Genomic DNA, 20,499 nt, shown 5'->3' on the forward strand with positions numbered 1-20,499 from the left:
GATCAAAGGACAGGATAAAGAGAGAGCTTGAAGTCTGGAAGAGGTTGCTGAGTTTCTGTGAGCATTGGAACTTTGGAGTGACAACTTCTGGGAGGTTAACAGTTGGTCTGGAAGAGGAACAGTTGCCCAGCCTGTTGAGCTGTTGAACCAGCCTTTTCCAGCTTCTGGATATAGCTTTCCTTTGGTTCCTGCCTCTTCATCCCTGTCCTGAACTTTGAGATACTAGTTTGTTCCTGATAAGAAGTCTAGCCTGAAGATAATTTTATTTGTCTGTACTCAGCAAAACCCTGTAGGTTATTGCCTGTAGGGTCTCTGTGTCCCTGCCATCTGGTCATTGGCCTAATTCAGCAACTGAACTATTTTGCCAGTATCAAAGACTTTTGGAGTGGCCTAGTCAGGATAGCTAGAATAGGGATTTTGGGGTACAGCCCAGAGAGGTCAGGGTGTCACTTAGCTTCAAGATCAGAAGGTAGATCCATTCGGATTTCTTAGAGTGGAGGGTAGAGTCTAGGTTTTGTAGTATTAGGGAAACTCATGGCCCTCCTTCTTATCCCATTCCTTGTTTATTTTCATCATTAAACCTTGTGTCACTATATAAAGCAGGCAGATTGCATTCTTGAAAGATCCAGGACTAAGGGCCACCATTCTGCCCTCTGAGCCTGATACAGAGACAACAGACTTTTGATTTTACTAAACTGCAACAAACTCCAAATTTGGGAAGGGATTATTAAAAAGAAAGAAAAGACAAGAATCTGTGATTGGTTTCTGGGTTAGGGATTAGGGGAACAGAAGCAAATTGCATCAACATACCACTATAAACCACTCCTCTCTCATAATTCTTCTTTATAAAGGTTGAGACAGGGGACAAAGAGAGAAAAATTTTTAAAGAATATGATCAAGGGAAATAATAATAAAAATGTGATTAAAAAATTTTTTTGAAAGACTTCATTCTCAACAATGTAATTGCCAACCATAATTCCAGGGTACCAATGATGAACATGCTGCCCAGTCATTATACTTATATATAAATGGAATTAATCATATATGTAAATGGAAGTTACTAAAATATAAGAATTATATTATTAATAATTAGTATAATTATCAATTAGTTAATATAAGAATTATGTATAATTATGTAAGAATTACATGTCTTCTGAAAGTCACCATATTAAACACCTACCACGTGCCAGGCACTGTGCTAAGTTACAAAGAAAGGCAAAAAGTAGTTCCCGAACTCAAGGAGCTCACAATCTAATGGGAGAGACAATATACAAACAACTGTGTACAAACAAGCTATAGGCAGAATAAATTGAAATAACCAGCAGAGGGAAGGTGCTAGAATTAAGGAAGATTGGGAAAAGCTTTCTGTAGAAGTTGGGATTTTCACTGGGACAAGGAGGAAATCAGGGAATCAATTAGGAGGAAATGAGGAGGGAGAACATTCCAGTCATGGGAGATAGCCAATGAAAATTGCCAGAACTAAAAGACAGTATCTTATGGAGACCAGAAAATAAGCCAATATCATTGGATCTAAGAGAGGTTGAGAACTGGAGAATAATAAAGATGGTGAAGAAACATAGGTTGTTTTGAAGAGTTTTGAATGCCAGATAGAGGATTTTTATATTTGATCTTGGAGACAATTGGTAGCTTCTGGAGGATGATGACATGGTTGGGACTACATGCACTTTAGGAAAATTACTTTGGCAGCTTACTGGAGAATGGGTTAGAGTAGGGAGAGACTTGTGGAAGGCAGACCAACCAGAAAGCAATTGCAATAGACCAGGAGTGAAGGGTTGAGGACCTGTACCAGGGTGAAGGGGGAATATTTTGAGAGATGTTACAACAGTGAAATGAATAGGCATTGACAACAGATTGGATATGGGAGGTGGGGACAGATAGTGAGGAATTGAGGATGCCATCTAGGTTTCAGGCCTGGATGGTTCTCTAAACAGAAAATGGGAAATCTGGAAGAGGAGAGGATTTCAGGGGAAAGTTAATGAATTGTTTTGCCCTTGTTTAAGTTACAAGATATCAGTTCAGGATTTCTAATAGGTAATTGGAGATATGGGTCAGCACAAAGATTGTATGCAAATCATCAGCATAGAGATGATAATTGAATCTATGAGAGATCACCAAGTAAAATAAAGGAGAAAAGGGCTCCAGACAGAACTCTCTCTGGGGGACATCCACAGTTAGGGGACATGGCCTGCATGAAGATCCAACAAAAGAGACTAAAGAGTGAGTAGCCAGGTATAAGAGGAGAACCAGGAGAGAGTAGTACCTTAAATACCTAGAGTGAAAAGAATATCAAAAGGGAAAGTGGGGCAGCTGGGTAGCTCAGTGGATTGAGAGCCAGGCCTAGAGACGGGAGGTCCTAGGTTCAAATCCGGCCTCAGCCACTTCCCAGCTGTGTGACCCTGGGCAAGTCACTTGACCCCCATTGCCTACCCTTACCAATCTTCCACCTATAAAGTCAATACACAGAAGTTAAGGGTTTAAAATAAAAAATAAAAAAAAAAAGCAAAAAAAAAAAAAAAAAAAGGGAAAGTGATGGAATGTATCAAAGACAATGGAGAGGCCAAGAAGAATGAGGATTGAGAAGGGTCACTGGATTGAGTAATTATGAGATGGCAGGAAGAGACTGGGGCAAGAATTCACTATTTGACAAAACTACTTCTGGGGTAACTGGAAATCAGTCTGGCAGAAACAAGGTATAGACTCATACTATATACCAAGATAAGTTCAAAATGGATACGTGATCATAAAGGGTCATATCATAAACAAAGTAGGGGAACTATTACTGTCAGATCTATGAATAGAAGAGTTCATGACCACACAAAAGCAAGAAAGGATCACAGAAGGTAAAATGGATAATTTTGATTACATTAAATTTAAAAGGCTTTGCACAAACAAAACCAATGCAGCCAATATTAGAAAGAAAGTAGGAACCCAGGGAAAATATTTACAGCAAGTTTCTCTGATAAAGGTCTCAGATATATCCAGAAATGAGTCAAATTCATACAAATAAGACCTGTTCCCCAAGTATTAAATGGTCAGAAATATGAATAGGCAGTTTTCAGAAGTCAGAGCTATCAATATTCATATTTAAAATACTCTAGATCACCAACAATTAGAGAAATACACATTAAAACAACACAACTCTGATGTACCACCTCATGCCCATCAAATTGACTAAGATGACAAAAAATGGAAATAACAAATATTGGACAGAATGTGGGGAAACTGGGACATTAGTATAGTGCTGGAGCAACAAACTGGTCTAACCAATCTGGAGAACAATTAAAACTATGCCCAAAGGACTACGGAATCATGCATACCCTTTGACTCAGAGATACCACTGCTAAATTTAAACCCCAAGGGGATCAAAGAAAAAGAAAAAAGATCTATATGTACAAAAATATTTATAGCAGCTCTTTTTGTGGTGACAAAGAATTAGAAACTGAGGGAATGCCCATCAAGAGGAAAGACTGAACAAGTTATGGTATATGACTGTGAGAGAGAATATTATCGTGCTGTAAGAAATAAAGGGAATGATTTCAAAAAAGCTTGGGAAGATTCCTAATAAACTGATGCAAAATGAGTCTAACGCAGAGTAAAAGCAATATTGTAGTACTAAACTTCTATGAAGAACTTAGCAGCTCTGATCAATACAATGATCTATGACAATTCCGAAGGACTCATGATGAAAAGTGCTATCCGCAGCTAGGTGGCTCAGTGAATAGAGAGGCCTGAAGATGGGAAGTTCTGGGTTCAAATTTGGCCTCAGATTCTTCCTAGCTGTGTGCCCTTGGACAAATCACTCAACCCCAATTGCTTAGCCCTTACTGATCTTTTGCTTTGGAACTTATACTTAGTATCACTTCTAAGACAGAAATTAAGGATTTAAAAGAAAAGAAAAAGGCACTTCCAGATAGGGAACTTACAGACTTTGAGTGCAAATTGAAAGCATTTTTTTTCTCTTTCCTTATTTTTCTTGGTTTCTTTCCATCCCACCCACAAGAGCATAACTAATTAGAAGTATGTCTTGAATGACTTCTCATGTATAATGAGTATCATATTTCTTGCCTTCTTAGAAGGTGGAAGAGGGAGTGGTGGGAAGGAGAAAATTTGGAACTGAAAATAAAAAATTTTAAGTTTTTTCTTCTTTTTAAACCCTTACCTTCCATCTTGGAGTCAATACTTTGTAACACCATGAAGGGGATACATGGGTAATGGCAAGGTCAAGGGGATGACCATCTTTGTGTGTGGCTAAAGTAGGGTGGAGGAGTAGGTCATGGGAAATGAGCAAGTTGAGGGCCTGGAAGGGTAAGGTGTTTGAGGAGGTATCTGTAGCAGTCCGGGCATGTATAAACCTTGGTTATATTTTAGGGGTGCTCAAAAACCACACTTATGAGCTACGTGCTCAATTTTACCAGGCTAAATTCTATGCCTCTGGTTCAGTACTTAACCTTGTCTAACTTCGACCCAGCCTTGGGGCTACACTCCCAAAGACTGACCAGAGATCTCAGTATCTTGGTTTTACCAACAACAATCTATCAACATAGCTATAAGACAAAACTCATATGCCTTAGGCCATATGTACTCCTGATTTGGGGCATTAGCTAGAGTAGGTTGTTTTAGGATTGGGCAGTGTGCACCTTGTGATGATTACCTAACTTGTCAGACCATCTTTGTCCCTTCCCCCCTTCCTTTTTGCAACCTCAATAAAAATGAGGAAAAAGCTCTTCCCCCCCCAGAGCTCTATTCCATCAGAGCTCAATTCCACCTACACCCTACTTGCTGTAAGGACTACGCTTCTGCTACAATTCTCTTGTGCCTGAGTCTTTCTTTATTGGGTCTGTAATGGGGAAAACCATCAGAGGAGGACGCAGGCTGGAGTCCAGGTTGTTGAATCTTTCATCTCTGAGTCTTTCTTCCTTTATTGTTTCCCTTCTCCGTTTCCCTCAAGTCTTCAACCTCTCTTCTGAGGGTTCACCCACGAATATATTCATTTGTGGCTGCTGGCAGCTACAGTATCAATTTGTATGTTGAAGCCCCATGGTAGGGTGGCAGGCGATGGGAAGCAAAGAAAGTTTGTGAGCCAGGTGCTGAACTTATCGAAGAAGGAAGGGGAGTATCCCAAAGGTTTATAGACAGTGACTGCTAGGATTTTGATTGGGTTGTAGATGTACTGTAGATGTGGAATCTGGAAGCCCCCAAATTTATAGCCTAGAAAGATTTGATGAACCCCTGTTTAATTGGCTTGAAGGTGAAAGTCCCAGGTTTGACCTTGTGAGTGATGGTTCTTCCCTGAGAGAAAGTCCAACTTCGCTGGTCTCCAACTAACAATAGGCCTTCAAGGAGCTTGGGTGGGGAGGGCTAATCCCATCAGATGCTGAGCATCTCTTTTGTCCCAATGGTTTCTCCCCTTAGGCCAAAGTCCTTTACCAAAGTGGTGAAGCCCTTTTGTGTCCATCGTAAGGCATCAGCCCCTCACTGTTATTCCTGCCTGGGACTCCTCATTTTCCTTTACCATTGTAAAGTCAATCAACTATCCCTCTTAGTCCTTAGTCTCCATTTTCCCCAGGAAAAGTATTTAAGTTTCCCAACTTCTATGGCTCCTTGGAGTCATCATCTAGCAGGGTGGCACTCCCAGGGGTCCAGGCCTAGAGCATTCAGAGTGTAATCCTTGCACTCTGTATAGGCGTTTGGCATGCAGCTCTGTGTAGAGGCCTACTCAGCCCTGTTACCCCTTTCCTTAATTAAAGAGTGGCCTTTCTGACTATTTAATAGTTCTGTTTTTTCCAAGTCAACAGTACATTATGTGAACCTCAAAGGAAGGGAAGGTGAGAACTTAGAAGTGGCAAGGTTAAATAAGGAGTATTCCAACTGTGTGTGTGTGTGTATGAGAGTGCCACTAAGACTGATCAGGGAGGCTAGGGAACTGGCAGGAGGGAGCCAAGTCTCAGCGAGAGCCAGAAGATGGAAGGCATTAGAAAAGAAAAAATTTAAGAAGAAAAAAAATTGTTACCTATAAAGCAGGTTTTCCAGTGGGCACAGTGGAAGAGGTGGGTAGCTTTTTTTTTTTAGAAAAATTTTCCATGGTTACGTGATTCTTGTTTTTACTTTCCCCTTCACCACCACCCCCATATCCAATGCACATCTCCACTGATTTTAACATGTGTCATCAATCAATGCTTATTTACATATTATTGATAATTGCATTGGAGTTGTCATTTCAGGTCTACATCCCCAACCATGTCTGCATCAACCCATGTGATCAAGCAGTTGTTTTTCTTCTGTTTACACTCCTGCAGTTCTTCCTCTGAATGTAGGTAGGGTTCTTTTCCATAAATCCCTCAGAATTGTCCTGGGTCCTTGCTTTGCTGCCAGTACAGAAGTCCATTACATTCGCTTTTACCACAGTGTATCAGTCTCTGTGTACAATGTTTTTCTGGCTCTGCTCCTTTCACTCTGCATCAATTCCTGGAGGTCTTTCCAGTTCACATGGAATTCCTTCAGTTTATTATCCCTTTGAGCACAGTAGTATTCCATCACCAGCATATACCACAATTTGTTCAGCCATTCCCCAATTGAAGGACATACCCTCGTTTTCCAGTTTTTTGCCACCACAAATAGCGCAGCTATAAATATTTTTGTACAAGTCTGTTTATCTATGATATCTTTGGGGTACAAAGAGGTGGGTAGCTTTTGATTAGGACTTTGGGGTGTGCATAAAATGGGAATGATTCTCTGGGGAATGGAGTATTGGATGATGACCTATTAGGGTTCAGAATGACTGAAATGAGAATTTATTAATCACTAAGTAAAAGTTTGGATATTTTTACATTCAATTTTATTATGACTTTAGGGTGGAGTCTTTTCAGAGCCAAGGCAGGATACCTGGCTAGAAACTCATTTCTGATGCAGGAGACCGGTATAATGGAATGTTACTTCTCTTCTCACAAGAGCTGGAGAGTAGGAAATAGATGCTGTAAGATACTTTTGGAAACTATCCGAAAGTCCCTACTACTGCCTATTTGTTTATTTAGGCTTTGACCTCAGGGCCATGGGTGTAACAATTAAAAAGGGTCAGTAATTGATGTTTGATAGAAGAGAGATAGAGAAAGTCTATGTGATCTCTCTTCCAGCACTCCCCTGGAGCCAAATGTACACTGGGAGACTTTAAGGGGGTGTCATCCTGAAACTGGGTGACCTGTATGGTCATGCCACCCCACAGGAGTCAGAGGCAAGGCTTCCCTATAAGAGGAGGTATGTGGCACCCCAATACGATCTTGAATAGGGACGGGGTTTGTTGTCAGGAAGTAAATAATCTGAGTGGGTCTCGAACACAATTTGGGTGTGAGGAAGGATAAAGGGGATATAGGTGATTATAAGGTGATTGGAGGAGGAATGAAGGTATGGGAAAGTATATAGGAGATAAAGGAAATGGGGTATGTAGGAGAGGGCAGCTCAAACAGGTTTATTCCCAGAGGCTTGAGACAGAGGATACAGGGAGGAAATTAGGGCCAGTAAGAAATGTTTAGGTTTTGGCTGGAGGGTTTCTCTTGTTAGTTTCTAAAGTCTCTTGAGGGAGGAGTTGAGAGGGCCCCTGCCTGCCAGTCAAATTGATGGCTGAAGGAAGTCTTGGGTAGGTACTTTCTGCCAAGATGGATGCCGCCAGTTCTCTCAAGAAATAAAAAGAAAATGATTCCTTCTCTCTTTAGCCCTTGCCTCAATCTTTGATACAATGATTCACCAGAGGCTTTGAGTAGGTAACAAGGGGATTTATTAATCTCAGGTTAGTCAGAGGGAAGAGGTTCAGGATTTCTAACTGCTGCTAGGGAGAGGGGTGATGGTGGGGGATGGGTCGTGGAGAGGTTTAGTCTGAGAGAGCCTGCTCTCTCAGTGGGGAGATTTGACTGCCTTTCAAGTAAAGTCCTTATTAAATCACTAAACCTAGGGGTAACTTATTTGAGAATACTCTACTTGTCTATAGAAACTAAAATCCACAATGTTTAATCACCAAGCCCTCCCTTCCACCCAGGACCCACAGGAAATTCAGGGGAAGGGGAGGGATATGGATGGAGAGATCAAGGAGAGGTCCAGAGAAATGAGATAGGTTTAAATTTCTCCAAAACAAGATAAGCACAGGCCAAGGTCGAAGCAAAGCCAAGCCGAAAGGCCGCAGCTAACAGGCTAAGTCAAAGCAAAAGCCTCTAGCCACTGTGAAAGCCAGAAGGCAAAAGCCCCAGCAGTTGGAACTTCACCTCTATTTATAGTTTCAAGTCTTAACTGACTTTCTGAAGATTCTAAGATGTTTAACTGACTTCTTGTGACTGTTAGAAATTACAGAAGCAAAAAGTTTCTGTTAGCCATCTTGCATTACAGGTTCACACAAACCTCCCTCCCCATCAGTTAATTTCACAGCAGGTGATCTGGCTTCAAGATGGAGGCAGCCAGACCAAGCAGTGGTTCCCCTCTCCCTTGTCTCTCAGGCTCTCTGGAACACTAACTAATGAATGGCTTTTTATTATTTGGAAATCAGGGATTGGGGAAAGGGGTGAAGGGCAGAGGGATTTTGGGTTGTCCTCTTCACTATTCCTATGGGGTCCATCACTTAGGTGGGAACCTTAGTGGTTCCCACTCCTAAGCTTCTCCCCTCATCCCTTCTCCTTCTATTTCTATTTTTCTGTTTCTATCCTTTTCTATAATTGTAAGATTTGACTGAAAAGGGTCTCTCAGCAAGGTTGGGTAATGGGTGAAGGAGACTAAGAGATCACTCCCAAGAGTCCAAAAACTTAGCTAACTTTATGATTAAAGTCTTGATGGGTGAATTATGCTGGAATGGCTTTGATCAGGGAATCAGGGTTTCAATTTCCAAAAGAAAGATCCTCAGGATGTCTGCCTCCTCCCTCTTCCCAGTCCTCTACCCAAAGACCTCCCTTCTCCTCTTCCTTGGAGAAATTCCCAGAATCCTCTGCTGGTCTCAATTATCAGCAACTGTCCACAATTGCTTTCTCCCTTTGGTTCCCTCTCCTCTCCACAAAAACCCATCCTTACATGGACAATTAACACTTGACTTTGGAGACTAGTATAAAAATAAACTCTTTTATTTCGATTTAGGAATTTAAAAGATAATATGGTATAACAGGAAGGGTTCCTTATCACTAAGGGGATTTCTAGCTAATGCCACCCACTTTCTGATACCTCTTGCTGTCCTCTTTCTGTTCCTAGAGAACCAGGCTACTCTAACCCTCCTTTTAACTCACTAAAAACCCAAAATCTTAACTAAATAACCTAATCCTAATACCCTTATAAATAATATATATAATCCTTAAAAGTAAGTCTCCAAATATTATTACTTCAGTGTCATCCAGGCAGAGTGGACCTGACTGAGGTCTGGCCAAACCCTGTCTTTAATCTGGTCTTTTCAAAAGATCAGAGGAAAGATCTTCTCATCAGGGTTTAACACTAGCCACACAGTCACTCCTCTCTTTTCCAGCGACTGCCAATACAGGTTATTTCCAAAGTTTTTTAAAGGAATATCCCAAAGAGTTTAGGACAGCCTGTGTCTTGAACCAAACTCAGGCCAAAGACTGCAGAGGGAGAGAGAGAGAGAGGGAGAGAGAGAGAGAGAGAGAGAGGGAGAGGGAGAGGGAGAGGGAGAGGGAGAGGGAGAGATATCAGATCAGATTCTTCAGGGCTCCCAGTGACAGGAACTCCACCTGAGAATTCCAACCAATCTTTTGCTCCCCATTCTAAACTGACTTGAGACCCTCTGACTTTTTCTCTCTTGCCACTCAACTTATCAAAGCCTATTCCAATCTTAATCAATCCTATTTCCAATAATGCTCAGGACAATGGTGAGATACCCACCTCTCCACATTTCCCTCCCATAGAAAGCTAGACTAGGCAGGAGATTGGCATGGGAAGGTAACATACCCTCTTCTCTTCCCTTCAGAGGCTGGAGGGCAGGCAGGCAACTCACGGGGCATGATGGTAAAACAACTACCTCTTCCCTTTCCTTTTCCATAGGAGGGTAGAGATAGAGAAATGAGGGCTTCAAGATACAAAATGAATCATGATTTTAGATATAGACAAAGCAGGAATTTATTTTGAATGACTGCATATTTCTTACAATGAATGTTTTTATTCTTGTCCAGTTGAGGGTAGAGAGAGGAAAGTGAGAGGGAGAAGGGGTTAGGAATAGGTTCCCTAAATAAAAAAAAACAAAACAAAAAAAAATGAGAACAGAAGGGATCAAAACAGCAGATGGGGAATGGAACCAAGTTGGTGAAGAAGGGATAGGGACCCTCCTGATGTCTCTCAAATTACCCTCCAAACAACTTTGTTATGATGCCTCAAAATGAATTCTGGAGTGCCAGAACTGACAAAATGATGGACTGAAACAGTTTTTCATTCTGAGACAACTTAGAAGGTTGGTGGGAAAGGTCTGTCAAAACCTGGTTGGGAGGGGGCAGCTGGGTAGCTCAGTGGAGTGAGAGTCAGGCCTAGAGACAGGAGGTCCTAGGTTCAAACCCAGCCTCAGCCACTTCCCAGCTGTGTGACCCTGGGCAAGTCACTTGACCCCCATTGCCCACCCTTACCAATCTTCCACCTATGAGACAATACACCGAAGTACAAGGGTTAAAAAAAAAAAAAAAAAAAAAAACAACCTGGTTGGGAGTAGAACACAGATTAGTGCACTAAGGCAGACTCCACTTTGGCAAGCCAGCAAAGACCTTGGGGGCTATTGAAAAAGTGTCAGTGGGGGGGCAGCTGGGTAGCTCAGTGGACAGGCCTAGAGATGGGAGGTCCTAGGTTCAAATCCGGCCTCAGACACTTCCCAGCTGTGTGACCCTGGGCAAGTCACTTGACCCCCATTGCCCACCCTTACCACTCTTCCACCTAGGAGCCAATACACAGAAGTTAAGGGTTTAAAAAAAAATGTCAGTGGCTTCCAGAGTACTCAATCCATTGATGATAAGGAGTTTGGACAACTGGTCAAAAAGGAGATTACAGGGGTTCCTTTGTTGGTCCTGGGTGCAGAACTCTATTGTGTTGCCAGTTTTCAAACCTAAAACATGGTTCCAGGTTTAGGAGAAACACTTGCACACCAACACTTGCAATTACAGAGGAACAGGGGACTTTGGTCACAGTTCTAGGTTATAAAAGAGTGCTTGTGGTCAATCATAGACCAGAGCATAGGCCAGGAGAGTATTAAACACACCTCTCCTTAGATCATACTACCCTGGAAGAACTGATAATTTATAGATTCATAGACATAGCTCAGAGAGCAGCTACACAAAGAACCTAAAGCTTGGCACAGTGTCTCCTCTTCAACACAGGAATAGAGTCTTCCTGTAACAGTTTTTTAAAGTTTCATGGAAAAAAGCTGGAAAATGAGTGAACAAAAAAGAAAGAAAGAAAGAAACTTATTTATATATTATATATATATATCAGAAAGTTTTCTTGGAGTGGGACAGGGAAGACCAAAACACAAACTCAGAAGAAAACAAAGGTCAAAGGCTTCACCTAAAGCCTCAAAAAAAAATATTAATTGGTCTTAAGCCCAAAAAGAATTTATAGGGGTTCCTCTGTTGGTCATGGGTACAGAATTCTGTTGCATTGCCAGGTTTCAACCCTAAGACATGGTTCCAGGTTTAGGAGAAACTAAGAATATTATGGCCAAATTCCAGAACCCTGAGGTCAGGAAGAAAATGTTGCAAGCAGCCAAAAAGAAATAATTCAAATATCATGAGATAATTCAAATATCAATGGTAAGGTAACACAAAATTTAGCACTTTTTACATTAAAGGACTGAAAGGTCTGGAATATGATATTCCATAGGGCAAAGGAGATAGGATTACAACCAAGAATCATGCATCCAACAAAACTGTGAATAACCCTTTAGGGGAAAAAGAGGCATTCAATGAAATAGTGGACTTTTAAGCATTTTTGTTGAAAAGACCAGAACTTAATAGAAAATTTGACTCTCAAAAACAAGACTCAAGAGAAGCATAAAAAGGTAAACAGGAAAGAGAAACAGACATTCAAAAGCTTAAACTGTATATATCCCTCCATAAGGAGATGATTCTTGTAACTCTGAAGAACTTTGTCATTATTAGGGCAGTTAGAAGTAGTATATAGAGATAGAGGGCATGGGTATGAGTTGAATAAAATAGGATGCTCTGGGAGAAATGTTGAGAGACATAGAAGGGGGTGAATCATCTCACATAAAAGAGACTTGAAAGAACTTTACAGTGGAGGGAAGATGAGAAATTGAGGATGAAGAGTGTTTGAACCTTACATCAGAATTGGCTTGAAACATACATATTCAGTTGAGTATAGAAGCAGCTTACCAGAAGCAGCTAGGTGGCTCAGTGGATAGAGAGAGAGAGAGTCAGGCCTAGAGAGAAGTCTTGGTTTCAAATCTGGCCTCAGTAACTTCTTAATTATATGATCCTAGGCAAGACACTTAACCCCAATTGCCTAGTTCTTACTACTCTTTTGCCTTGGAACTGATACTTAGAAGAGATTTTAAGACAGGAAAAAAGGAAGGAAGGAAAACAATTTGTCTTACTCTACAAAGTAGAAGGTGAGGATAAGAGAACGGGAAAGAGTGATAGAAAGGAAGGCAACTTGGAGGTCAGAAGAAAAACACTTCTGAGGATAGACAAGGTGAAAGGGGAGAGAGCAGGATAAACAGGGGTTAAGTAGGATGGAAAGTAATGCAGAGTAATGATAACTGAAAAAAATGACATTTCTCTAATAAAGGCCTTATTTCTCAAATATAGAGAAATTACTCAAATATATAATACAAGTCACTTCCCAGTTGATAAATTAAATGGCCAAAGAATATGAACAGGCAGTTTTCAGATGAAGTAATCAAAGCCATCTATAGTTATATGAAAAAATGTTCTAAATCATTTAGAGAAATGCAAATTAAAACAACTCTCTTTTATGTTTACTACCTCATACCTATCAGATTGACTATTATGATAGAAAAGGAAAATAACAAAAGTCAGAGGGAATGTGGGAAAATTGAGACACTAATCAACTAATCAAATTTGGAATTATGCCAAAAGGACTATAAAATTATATATGTTCTTTGACCCAGCAAGACTATTAGTAAGTCCGCATCCCAGAGTGATTTAAAAAAAAGGACCTATACATACAAAAATATTGATAGCAGTTCTTTTTGAGTTGGCAAAGAATTAGAAAGTGAGGGGATGCCTATTAGGTGAGGATTGGACTGTGGTATATGATTGTAATGGAATACTATTGTGCTATAAGAAGTGATGAGCAAGATTTCAGAAAAATCAGGAGACTTACACAAACTGATGCAGAGTGAGGTGTACAGAATCAGGAGAGCAATATTGTATAATGAACAACTGTGAATGACTTAGCCATTCTCAGCAATAAGGAGATCCAAGACAATCTTAAAGGACTCATGATGAAAAATATCATCTGCTTCTAGAAAAAGAACTGATGGAGACTGAATCCAAACCAAATCATACTATATTTCACCTTCTTTTTCCATTTTTTGGTCCAAGTTTTCTTCTACAAAAGGAGTAATAATGAAAAAATATTTTACATGTAAAATCTAAATCAGATTGCTTACCATCTCAGCGAGAGGAGACATGAGGGAGAGAGAATTCAGGACTCAAAATTTTTAAAAAAGTGTAAAAATTGTTTTTATATATAATTGGTAGGGGGAAACTAAAATAAAAAAAGGAAGGAAGGAAGGAGGGAAAGAAAGAAGGAAGGAAAGAAAGGAAGAAAGGAGGGAAGGTGGAAAGGAAGGAAGGAGGGAAGGAAGGAAGAAAGGAGGAAAGAAAGGAGAGAAAGAATAGTATCCTAGTTTCAAGGGTATCTATATCTCTTTGAGATCCCAGATATTAGTAGATTTGACCAGATATATACTAAATGACAGAATGGACTTCAAACTCCTAATGAATAAAATTATCCTCTGAAGCAACATTCACTTGGATTCTTGGGGCTAAAACAGAAGTTTCGATTCATTGGTACTTGGCTTAATTAAAGATGCTTCAAATATTCTAAAGATGTCTTTATTTTTAAAAATGAAATATAAGCTTTCTGGAGAAGAAGATGAAAATACTCCAGACACCAATTAGAGTTCAAATTTTTCCTCAATAAAGAAGTTAAGCCTCCCAAGGATCTTATGAGGGCAAAATAGTCTGATACTCTTTAAGCACTCAGTACTCTAAATAGTATTTTAAATTTTGCCTTCATTGAATTGCTTTGTCAGAGGCAGGCACATGGGATAATTTTTCTACAAACTCTAAAACTCAAAGCTTCCAAACTGAGAGGAACGATTATTAGGTTTGGGCTGAGGTTTATAACCAATTCGGTCATTGATCATTTGTTCTCGGGTTTTGTGGTCAGTGCTGAGGCCGATTGCTCCTTCTCCATCACTGGCTCCCACCACATCCACATCTTCCCTCTGTTTTTTACGGGTCTGAAAATAGAAAAGGTTCAGAAATAATGCATGAATGTACTAGTGTGCAATTCAGAATATTCATGATAAAGAAAAGGGATGCTAAAACAATGTCCATTGAAGCTAACTCGACCTGCAATAAGATTCACATTTATTAATTTCTTATTGTATTAAAAAAAGCCTTCATTCTTTTAATGTTTTGATAGATAAACTCTCATAAATCTCTTGAAAAAACTTTGCCACCCACTCACAAAATGACTACACTGAATTTACAAACTATGTTCTAGTTTCTACCATTTCAAAATTAGTAAACCAGTGAATGAATATCTTGAAGCTTCCTAATTTGATTGTGAAAATTAATGAGATTGAACGATAATGGCTTCCTGAAAGGTAGCCTAAAAGGTATAAAAATATCATATTTAAAACTTTTTATTTATTCACACTATACTTAAAACTTAAAGGTTTGCAAAGCACTTTACAAATATGATCTTATTTTATCCTAACAATCCTGAGACATAAGTGCAATTATTATCCCCATTTTATGGATAAAGAAGCTGAGACAGACAGGAGTTAAATGACTTGTCCAGGGTCAAACAGCAAGTCTCTGAAAGCAGATTTGAAGTCACAGCTTCCTGATTCCAAGTCCAGTGACACCTCTCTGCCTCTAGATTTCCTTATTCTGCTATTGTTTTCTAATAATTTAAAAAGAGTAAATCCAAAATATTATATTTGATGAAATACTTTTTTATGAGACATAAGTTAAAAAAAAAAAAGCAAAAACGAAAACCTCCTGGTTTCCTTGATGTCTAATCTATACCACCAATAAATAGCACAATTAAATTTCTGCCTTATTAGGTTTTTTCGTGGGAAAAGGCTGGGAGAAAAGAACTGAAAAACAATTTTCTGAAACCATTGTGGAATCTAGACCAGAGACTATTTGAACTGGTGTTCTGATATGTAATCTACAAATGTCAGAATGCAAATATATTCTTCTACAGGAGAAACTCAGACTGCTACAAAAAAAATGACTATGTATAGTATTTTAAGCTACAAAAGAAAGTTGCTAAATAAAATAGTTTTTTTTAATTTTTTATTTACTGTTGCCATATGAGTCTTTCTGGGGATTATTCCACACATCTTCTATATTCTGCCCACCTCCTACCTCTTCAAATTGAACTTTCCCGGTTCAAAGAAAAACACCTCCTTTAGTGACTAGAAACATCAGCCCTGGGGAAAAGTCACCTGAAAAACCTGGTAATATGTTCTAAAGCTGGAAATGTAGCAGTGCACCCAACTATGTTTTAAGCTAGATGAATTTTATTGTAATGTCCACCTGTCCCGTGGGCTGGGCCAAATCTGTACTGGTGGCAATGGTGACTTAACACCGATTAGCTGATACAGCAGAGTCAAAGTTCAGCATGATGGCATTTTACAAGATTCATTACAATCAAAGCTTTGAACTGACTCTCATGCATATCCTCAAAAAGAAACTTGGAGGCTGACTGGATTGGAGATGGGTAGGAGGGAGACCCTATGCTTGGGTTGGATTCAACCAATGATTTCATTAGTATGGGAAGTTCAGGAGAGTAGAGAAGTCTAGATTCCTACCCCTTAGATCTTGGGAAACTTGGCTTCTTGGTCTGTTCAGGTTCCAAACCTTCAGGACCCTTATTCTCCTCTGGACAAAGTACCTTTGTACTCTGGATTCCTGTAAACCCAGTAGCTTGAGATTCTGGGCTTTCCTCAAAGCCCTGTCCAAAGTCTGTATGTAGTCTTTTGGTTTTGACATCTTTTTTTTTTCTTTTTTGACAAATAATACTTTTATTTTTTCATTCATGTGCCTTAATTACCTTTGTTTTTACTAACTACCGAGGTCCTTATTATCACACAAAACATAGTTATGTAATGTCTAAAACACATATTTCAAGTATTTTGGTCAAATTAACATTTTTAGCTAATAAAAAGGTTAATAATCAGCATATTGCAAAAATGTATAACAGATATCCTATACCTCTAAAATACAATCTGACATCTGTGGTTCTTTGGACTCCCAATCTGTGGTCTCTGGTCCACCTCTGGTCCCTCCACCCTTTAAGGTCTCTCTGGCTTTCCTCTGTGCCCCTGGAGTGTAGAACTCTGCTTTAGATCCAGCAGCCACAGTCAGTAGCAGGTGGATCAGTGTGTGACCATCAGGGCTCATACTGAAATGTAACTGAGGAGTCAAGGATGATAACCCACTGGAGGCCCATACTGTACTTCTGAGAATTGTTGTTTTTTGTTTTTTTTTTCCCAACCTTTACCTTCTGTCTTAGAAGCAATACTAAGTACCAGATCCAAGGTAGAAGAACGGTAGGGGTCAGGCAGTTGGGATTAAATGATTTGCACAGGGTCACACAATTAGGAAGTGTCTGCAGCTATATTTGAACAAAAGAGTAAGTTTTTAGTGTAGATGTCTACATAATTCTTTAGAAGAATTTTGATTTGGAGATCATTTCATATCAAAAGAATCTCAGGCCTGGCTCTCTTTCCACTGAGCCATTTTGTTGCCCCCTGAGTTTTGTTTTTTTTTTAAAGTTAAAAATTATGATGTTGAAAGCAAGCTACATTCCTAAGGAGAAGAGGACAGCCAGTTTATAAAATATTTTCAGACACAATTCAATTCAAGTTTTTAAAATACATAATAAAAACCATTCATATTCACTACTATATGCAAGATGAAGTGGTTACAGGTTCACATGTAGTTTGCCCTTCTTGTTACATAGTATAAAAAGAATTTGAGTTTTATTATTGCTTCAAATTTAAACACATGGAAGTGCTTCTTTTAGGAGGCAGCTAGGTACTGTAGATAGAGTCCCAAACCTGGTGTTGGGAGGACTGGGGTTCAAATTTGCCCTCAGACACTTATTAACTATATAATTCTGGGCAAGTCACTTAACCTTGATTGCCTAGTTCTCACCACTCTTCTGTCTTAGAATTGATACTATGTCAGAAGATAAGGGTTGTTTGTTTTTTTTTTAATAAAATAGAAAGTCCTTATTTTGATACAAAATGACTATCAAATCAAGGTTCTTCTCAGGAATGATGCAGACATCTAGATTAAAAACCCACTCTTTAGCATTGTTCTCCCAATTGAAATAATCTCTTAGAACTTTAGCCTAAGATAGCAAATCACCCCTAAAATAGCAAATATGTACCCACTCACCTCTAGATCCTTCCGGATACTCTCAAATTCTTCAATGTCATCTAGCTTCAGTTCCAGGCGAGTGGGTTTTCGGCGGAGCATCCTGATGATAGTTCAGCACCTACAACCCAAATCCACTGAGTTGTCAAAATTTAGGGAGAAGAAAGAGGCTCCACGACAAACATACTCTGGTAGTGATCAGTTCCTCTGCAAACAAACATATAAAAGCAGAATGATAGAAGAACATTGTACACAGAGACCAATACACTATGGTAAAATAGAATGTAATGGACTTCAACGCAATGACCCAGGACAATTCTGAGGGATTTATGGAAAAGAATGCTACCCACATTCAGAGGAAGAACTGCAGGAGTAGAAACACAGAAGAAAAGCAGCTGCTTGAACACATGGGTTGAGGCAGACATGATGGGGATTTTGATTCAAAACTACCACACCAATGCAATGATCAACAATTTGGAAATAGGTCTTGATCAATGACACATGTTAAAACAAGTGGAAATGTGCGTTGGCCAGGGTTTGGGGGAGGGCGAGGGGTGAAGGGGAAAGTAGGAGCATGAATCATGTAACCATGTTAACTTTTCTAAAAAATGAATATTAATAAATATTTTTTAAAAAAGCAGAATGATGATACCAAAAATGCACACATGACCTTCCAAGCCTTTAGGAAGCATTATATTATGGGTCTCAGGGGCTCTGATTGGAAAAGTCTGTCCCTTCATGAATAGTTATTCAAAAACAGCTTCTTGTGCAACACAGAAATCAAGAGAAGCAAAGTCTACTTTATTCCAGCACTTAGTCACATTCAGAGACATGTAAAAATTTACATAGACAGTTAAAAATTCCCTTAATTCAAAACAAGTTACTATTTGAGGAATGGGTAGTACCAATCAGTTTGATGCCCTTTATGTGGGTTTTTATGGATTTGTGATCACTGACAAAAGCCCAGTTAAGATTTCATTTTCAGGGGGCAGCGGGGTAGCTCAGTGGATTGAGAGCCAGACCTAGAGACAGGAGGCCTTATGTTCAAATCTGGCCTCAGACACTTCTTAGCTGTGTGGCCCTGGGCAAGTCACTTAACCCCCATTGCCTAGCCCTTACCACTCTTTTGCTTTGGAGCCAATACACAGTATTGACTCCAAGATGGAAGGTAAGGGTTAAAAAAAATTTTCATTTTCATTTCAAAATGATCACACAAATGGTTGGCTTCCTAATTCTCATGAAAACTATTTGAGTCAGAACTATACAATGATGATGCAAACTGTTTCTCAAGTAACAAAACCCAGAGATAACCTTAGGGCCTTATTTTTTTTTTTCTTGGCTTCATGATCTGAATTTTAATATATATGTGTGTGTGTGTGTGTATACATTTTGGATTTTCATATACTTAAAAAGTTGTATTTATTTTTCAAAATAATGCTGTCATTTCTGAATACCCTTCTCCCCTCTTAGCTCTCTCTTGTAACAGACTCAATAAGTAATGTTAACTTTCTCAACTCTCTGGATTGTTTAATACCCTTTAGGGACATTATTTAGTTTTTTCTCTTTTGTAATAAAGAAGTTGTTAGCCCAAAACAAACCAAAGTTTCTCAAAAAGTATGCATGCCAGCATGTGATTTCCAACTTTATTTTAGAATTCTGGATTTACTGACCACATTCTTTATACCCACTTTAATCCTGGGATCAAAATTATTGGCAAAGGATCAGAGAGACGGACTGAACACCCGGTTCAGCATATCCACTGAATATAAAGTAGTCTCAAACTGGAGAGACAGTTTTTGAGTAGTTCCTATTGTCTATCATATCTACCTATTTATTTCCTTTGCCTCCTTTCTTCCTTTTTCTTTTCTCCTCCAATTTTATCCTTTGCCCAGGGTTAGCTAATATCAGGGATAGGCATTGCTGACTCATCGTTCAACTCAATTGCACTAGTACAGTATCGGATAGATTTAGAGCTGGCAGCGACCTTACACACTTACATACAACTCTTTCATTTTATAGATGAGGGATCTGAGGCTCAGAGAGTGACTAGACTAAGTTCGCACTCCTAGGAAGCAGGTAAGACGAAGGATTCAAACTGAGGTCTTTTTGAGTAGTGTGTCATCCATGGGCAGGGGTTGGGGACTCTACAGTTCTCAGTGAAAGTGCTTTTGCTAATTGAAGCAGGAACTAGGCTGGGTCCTGGAAGATGGGAAATAGGGAGAAGGGAAGGATTGGATGGGGAGGAGGGAAAGAGGAAACGGGGAATGGGTGGAGGGAGGATAAAGAATGTGTGTGTCGGAATAGGAAATGGGGAGATAGGACTGTGTGTGGAGAGGACGGGAAATGTGGGGATTATGGGAGTGAGAGATGTGGGGAGAGGATGGGGAATGTGATGGGGGGAAAGGGAAGATGCCACCCAGTCTCATAATCAAGTCCATTTTCTTAGTTTCCTGATCTGTAAAATGAGAATATTGACCCATTCTCTCTCTGAGGTCTGTGGAGTCAGATGCCGAGGAGGAAGATCGTAGTTTTCGATAGGGCCAACGTTTCCAGGGCAACAGGGTGGCAGGCCCACAATCCAGAGCTACCAGAACCCGAAGTCCACCCACCAGCCGGCTGCTCCTCTTCCCTCCCTCTCGGCTTCCGTCCCCTTCCCTTTCCGCCTGGCGCGCCCCAGGCTCTGGGCCCCAGCTTAAAGCAGCCCTCACGTCCCAACACCCACCTCCCCCCGGCGCGACGTGGTACAACTCGGATAGACTCAGCCCAGTCCAGGAGTGAAAGCAACTTCTCAGATCTCTACCTTTCCCGTCACGGACCAACCTACAGAAAGATCGACCGGAGAGACTACGCCTCC

At 39.9% G+C, this 20,499-nt stretch overlaps 1 protein-coding gene across 2 annotated transcripts; it reads right to left on the minus strand.

Annotated features, from left to right (window-relative positions):
* Positions 1–14,068: 14,068 nt before the first annotated feature.
* On the minus strand, positions 14,069–20,469 carry CDC26 (cell division cycle 26). 2 transcript variants are annotated; one of them, XM_044664083.1, is made up of 3 exons: positions 20,368–20,469; positions 17,667–17,766; positions 14,069–14,485 (listed from the first exon to the last, which is right to left on the minus strand). In XM_044664083.1, the coding sequence occupies exons 2-3, from the start codon at positions 17,745–17,747 to the stop codon at positions 14,309–14,311; spliced, it is 258 nt and encodes an 85-aa protein (XP_044520018.1). In that variant the 5' UTR covers positions 17,748–17,766; positions 20,368–20,469; the 3' UTR covers positions 14,069–14,308. The 2 variants fall into 2 exon arrangements, with proteins under 2 accessions (XP_044520018.1, XP_044520017.1); XM_044664082.1 differs by having other exon boundaries at positions 17,667–17,852.
* Positions 20,470–20,499: the final 30 nt, after the last annotated feature.

The sequence above is a fragment of the Gracilinanus agilis genome, chromosome 2, assembly GCF_016433145.1.
Source record: "Gracilinanus agilis isolate LMUSP501 chromosome 2, AgileGrace, whole genome shotgun sequence".
Taxonomy (NCBI): Eukaryota; Metazoa; Chordata; class Mammalia; order Didelphimorphia; family Didelphidae; genus Gracilinanus; species Gracilinanus agilis.

Bases quoted from the DNA above. Each gene is read 5' to 3' on its own strand.
- CDC26 (XM_044664083.1), bottom strand. From the start codon at position 17,747: ATGCTCCGCCGAAAACCCACTCGCCTGGAACTGAAGCTAGATGACATT. The intron at 14,486-17,666 runs GTGAGTGGGTAC...TTCTATTTTCAG, and splicing joins GTATCCGGAAGGATCTAGAG to ACCCGTAAAAAACAGAGGGA.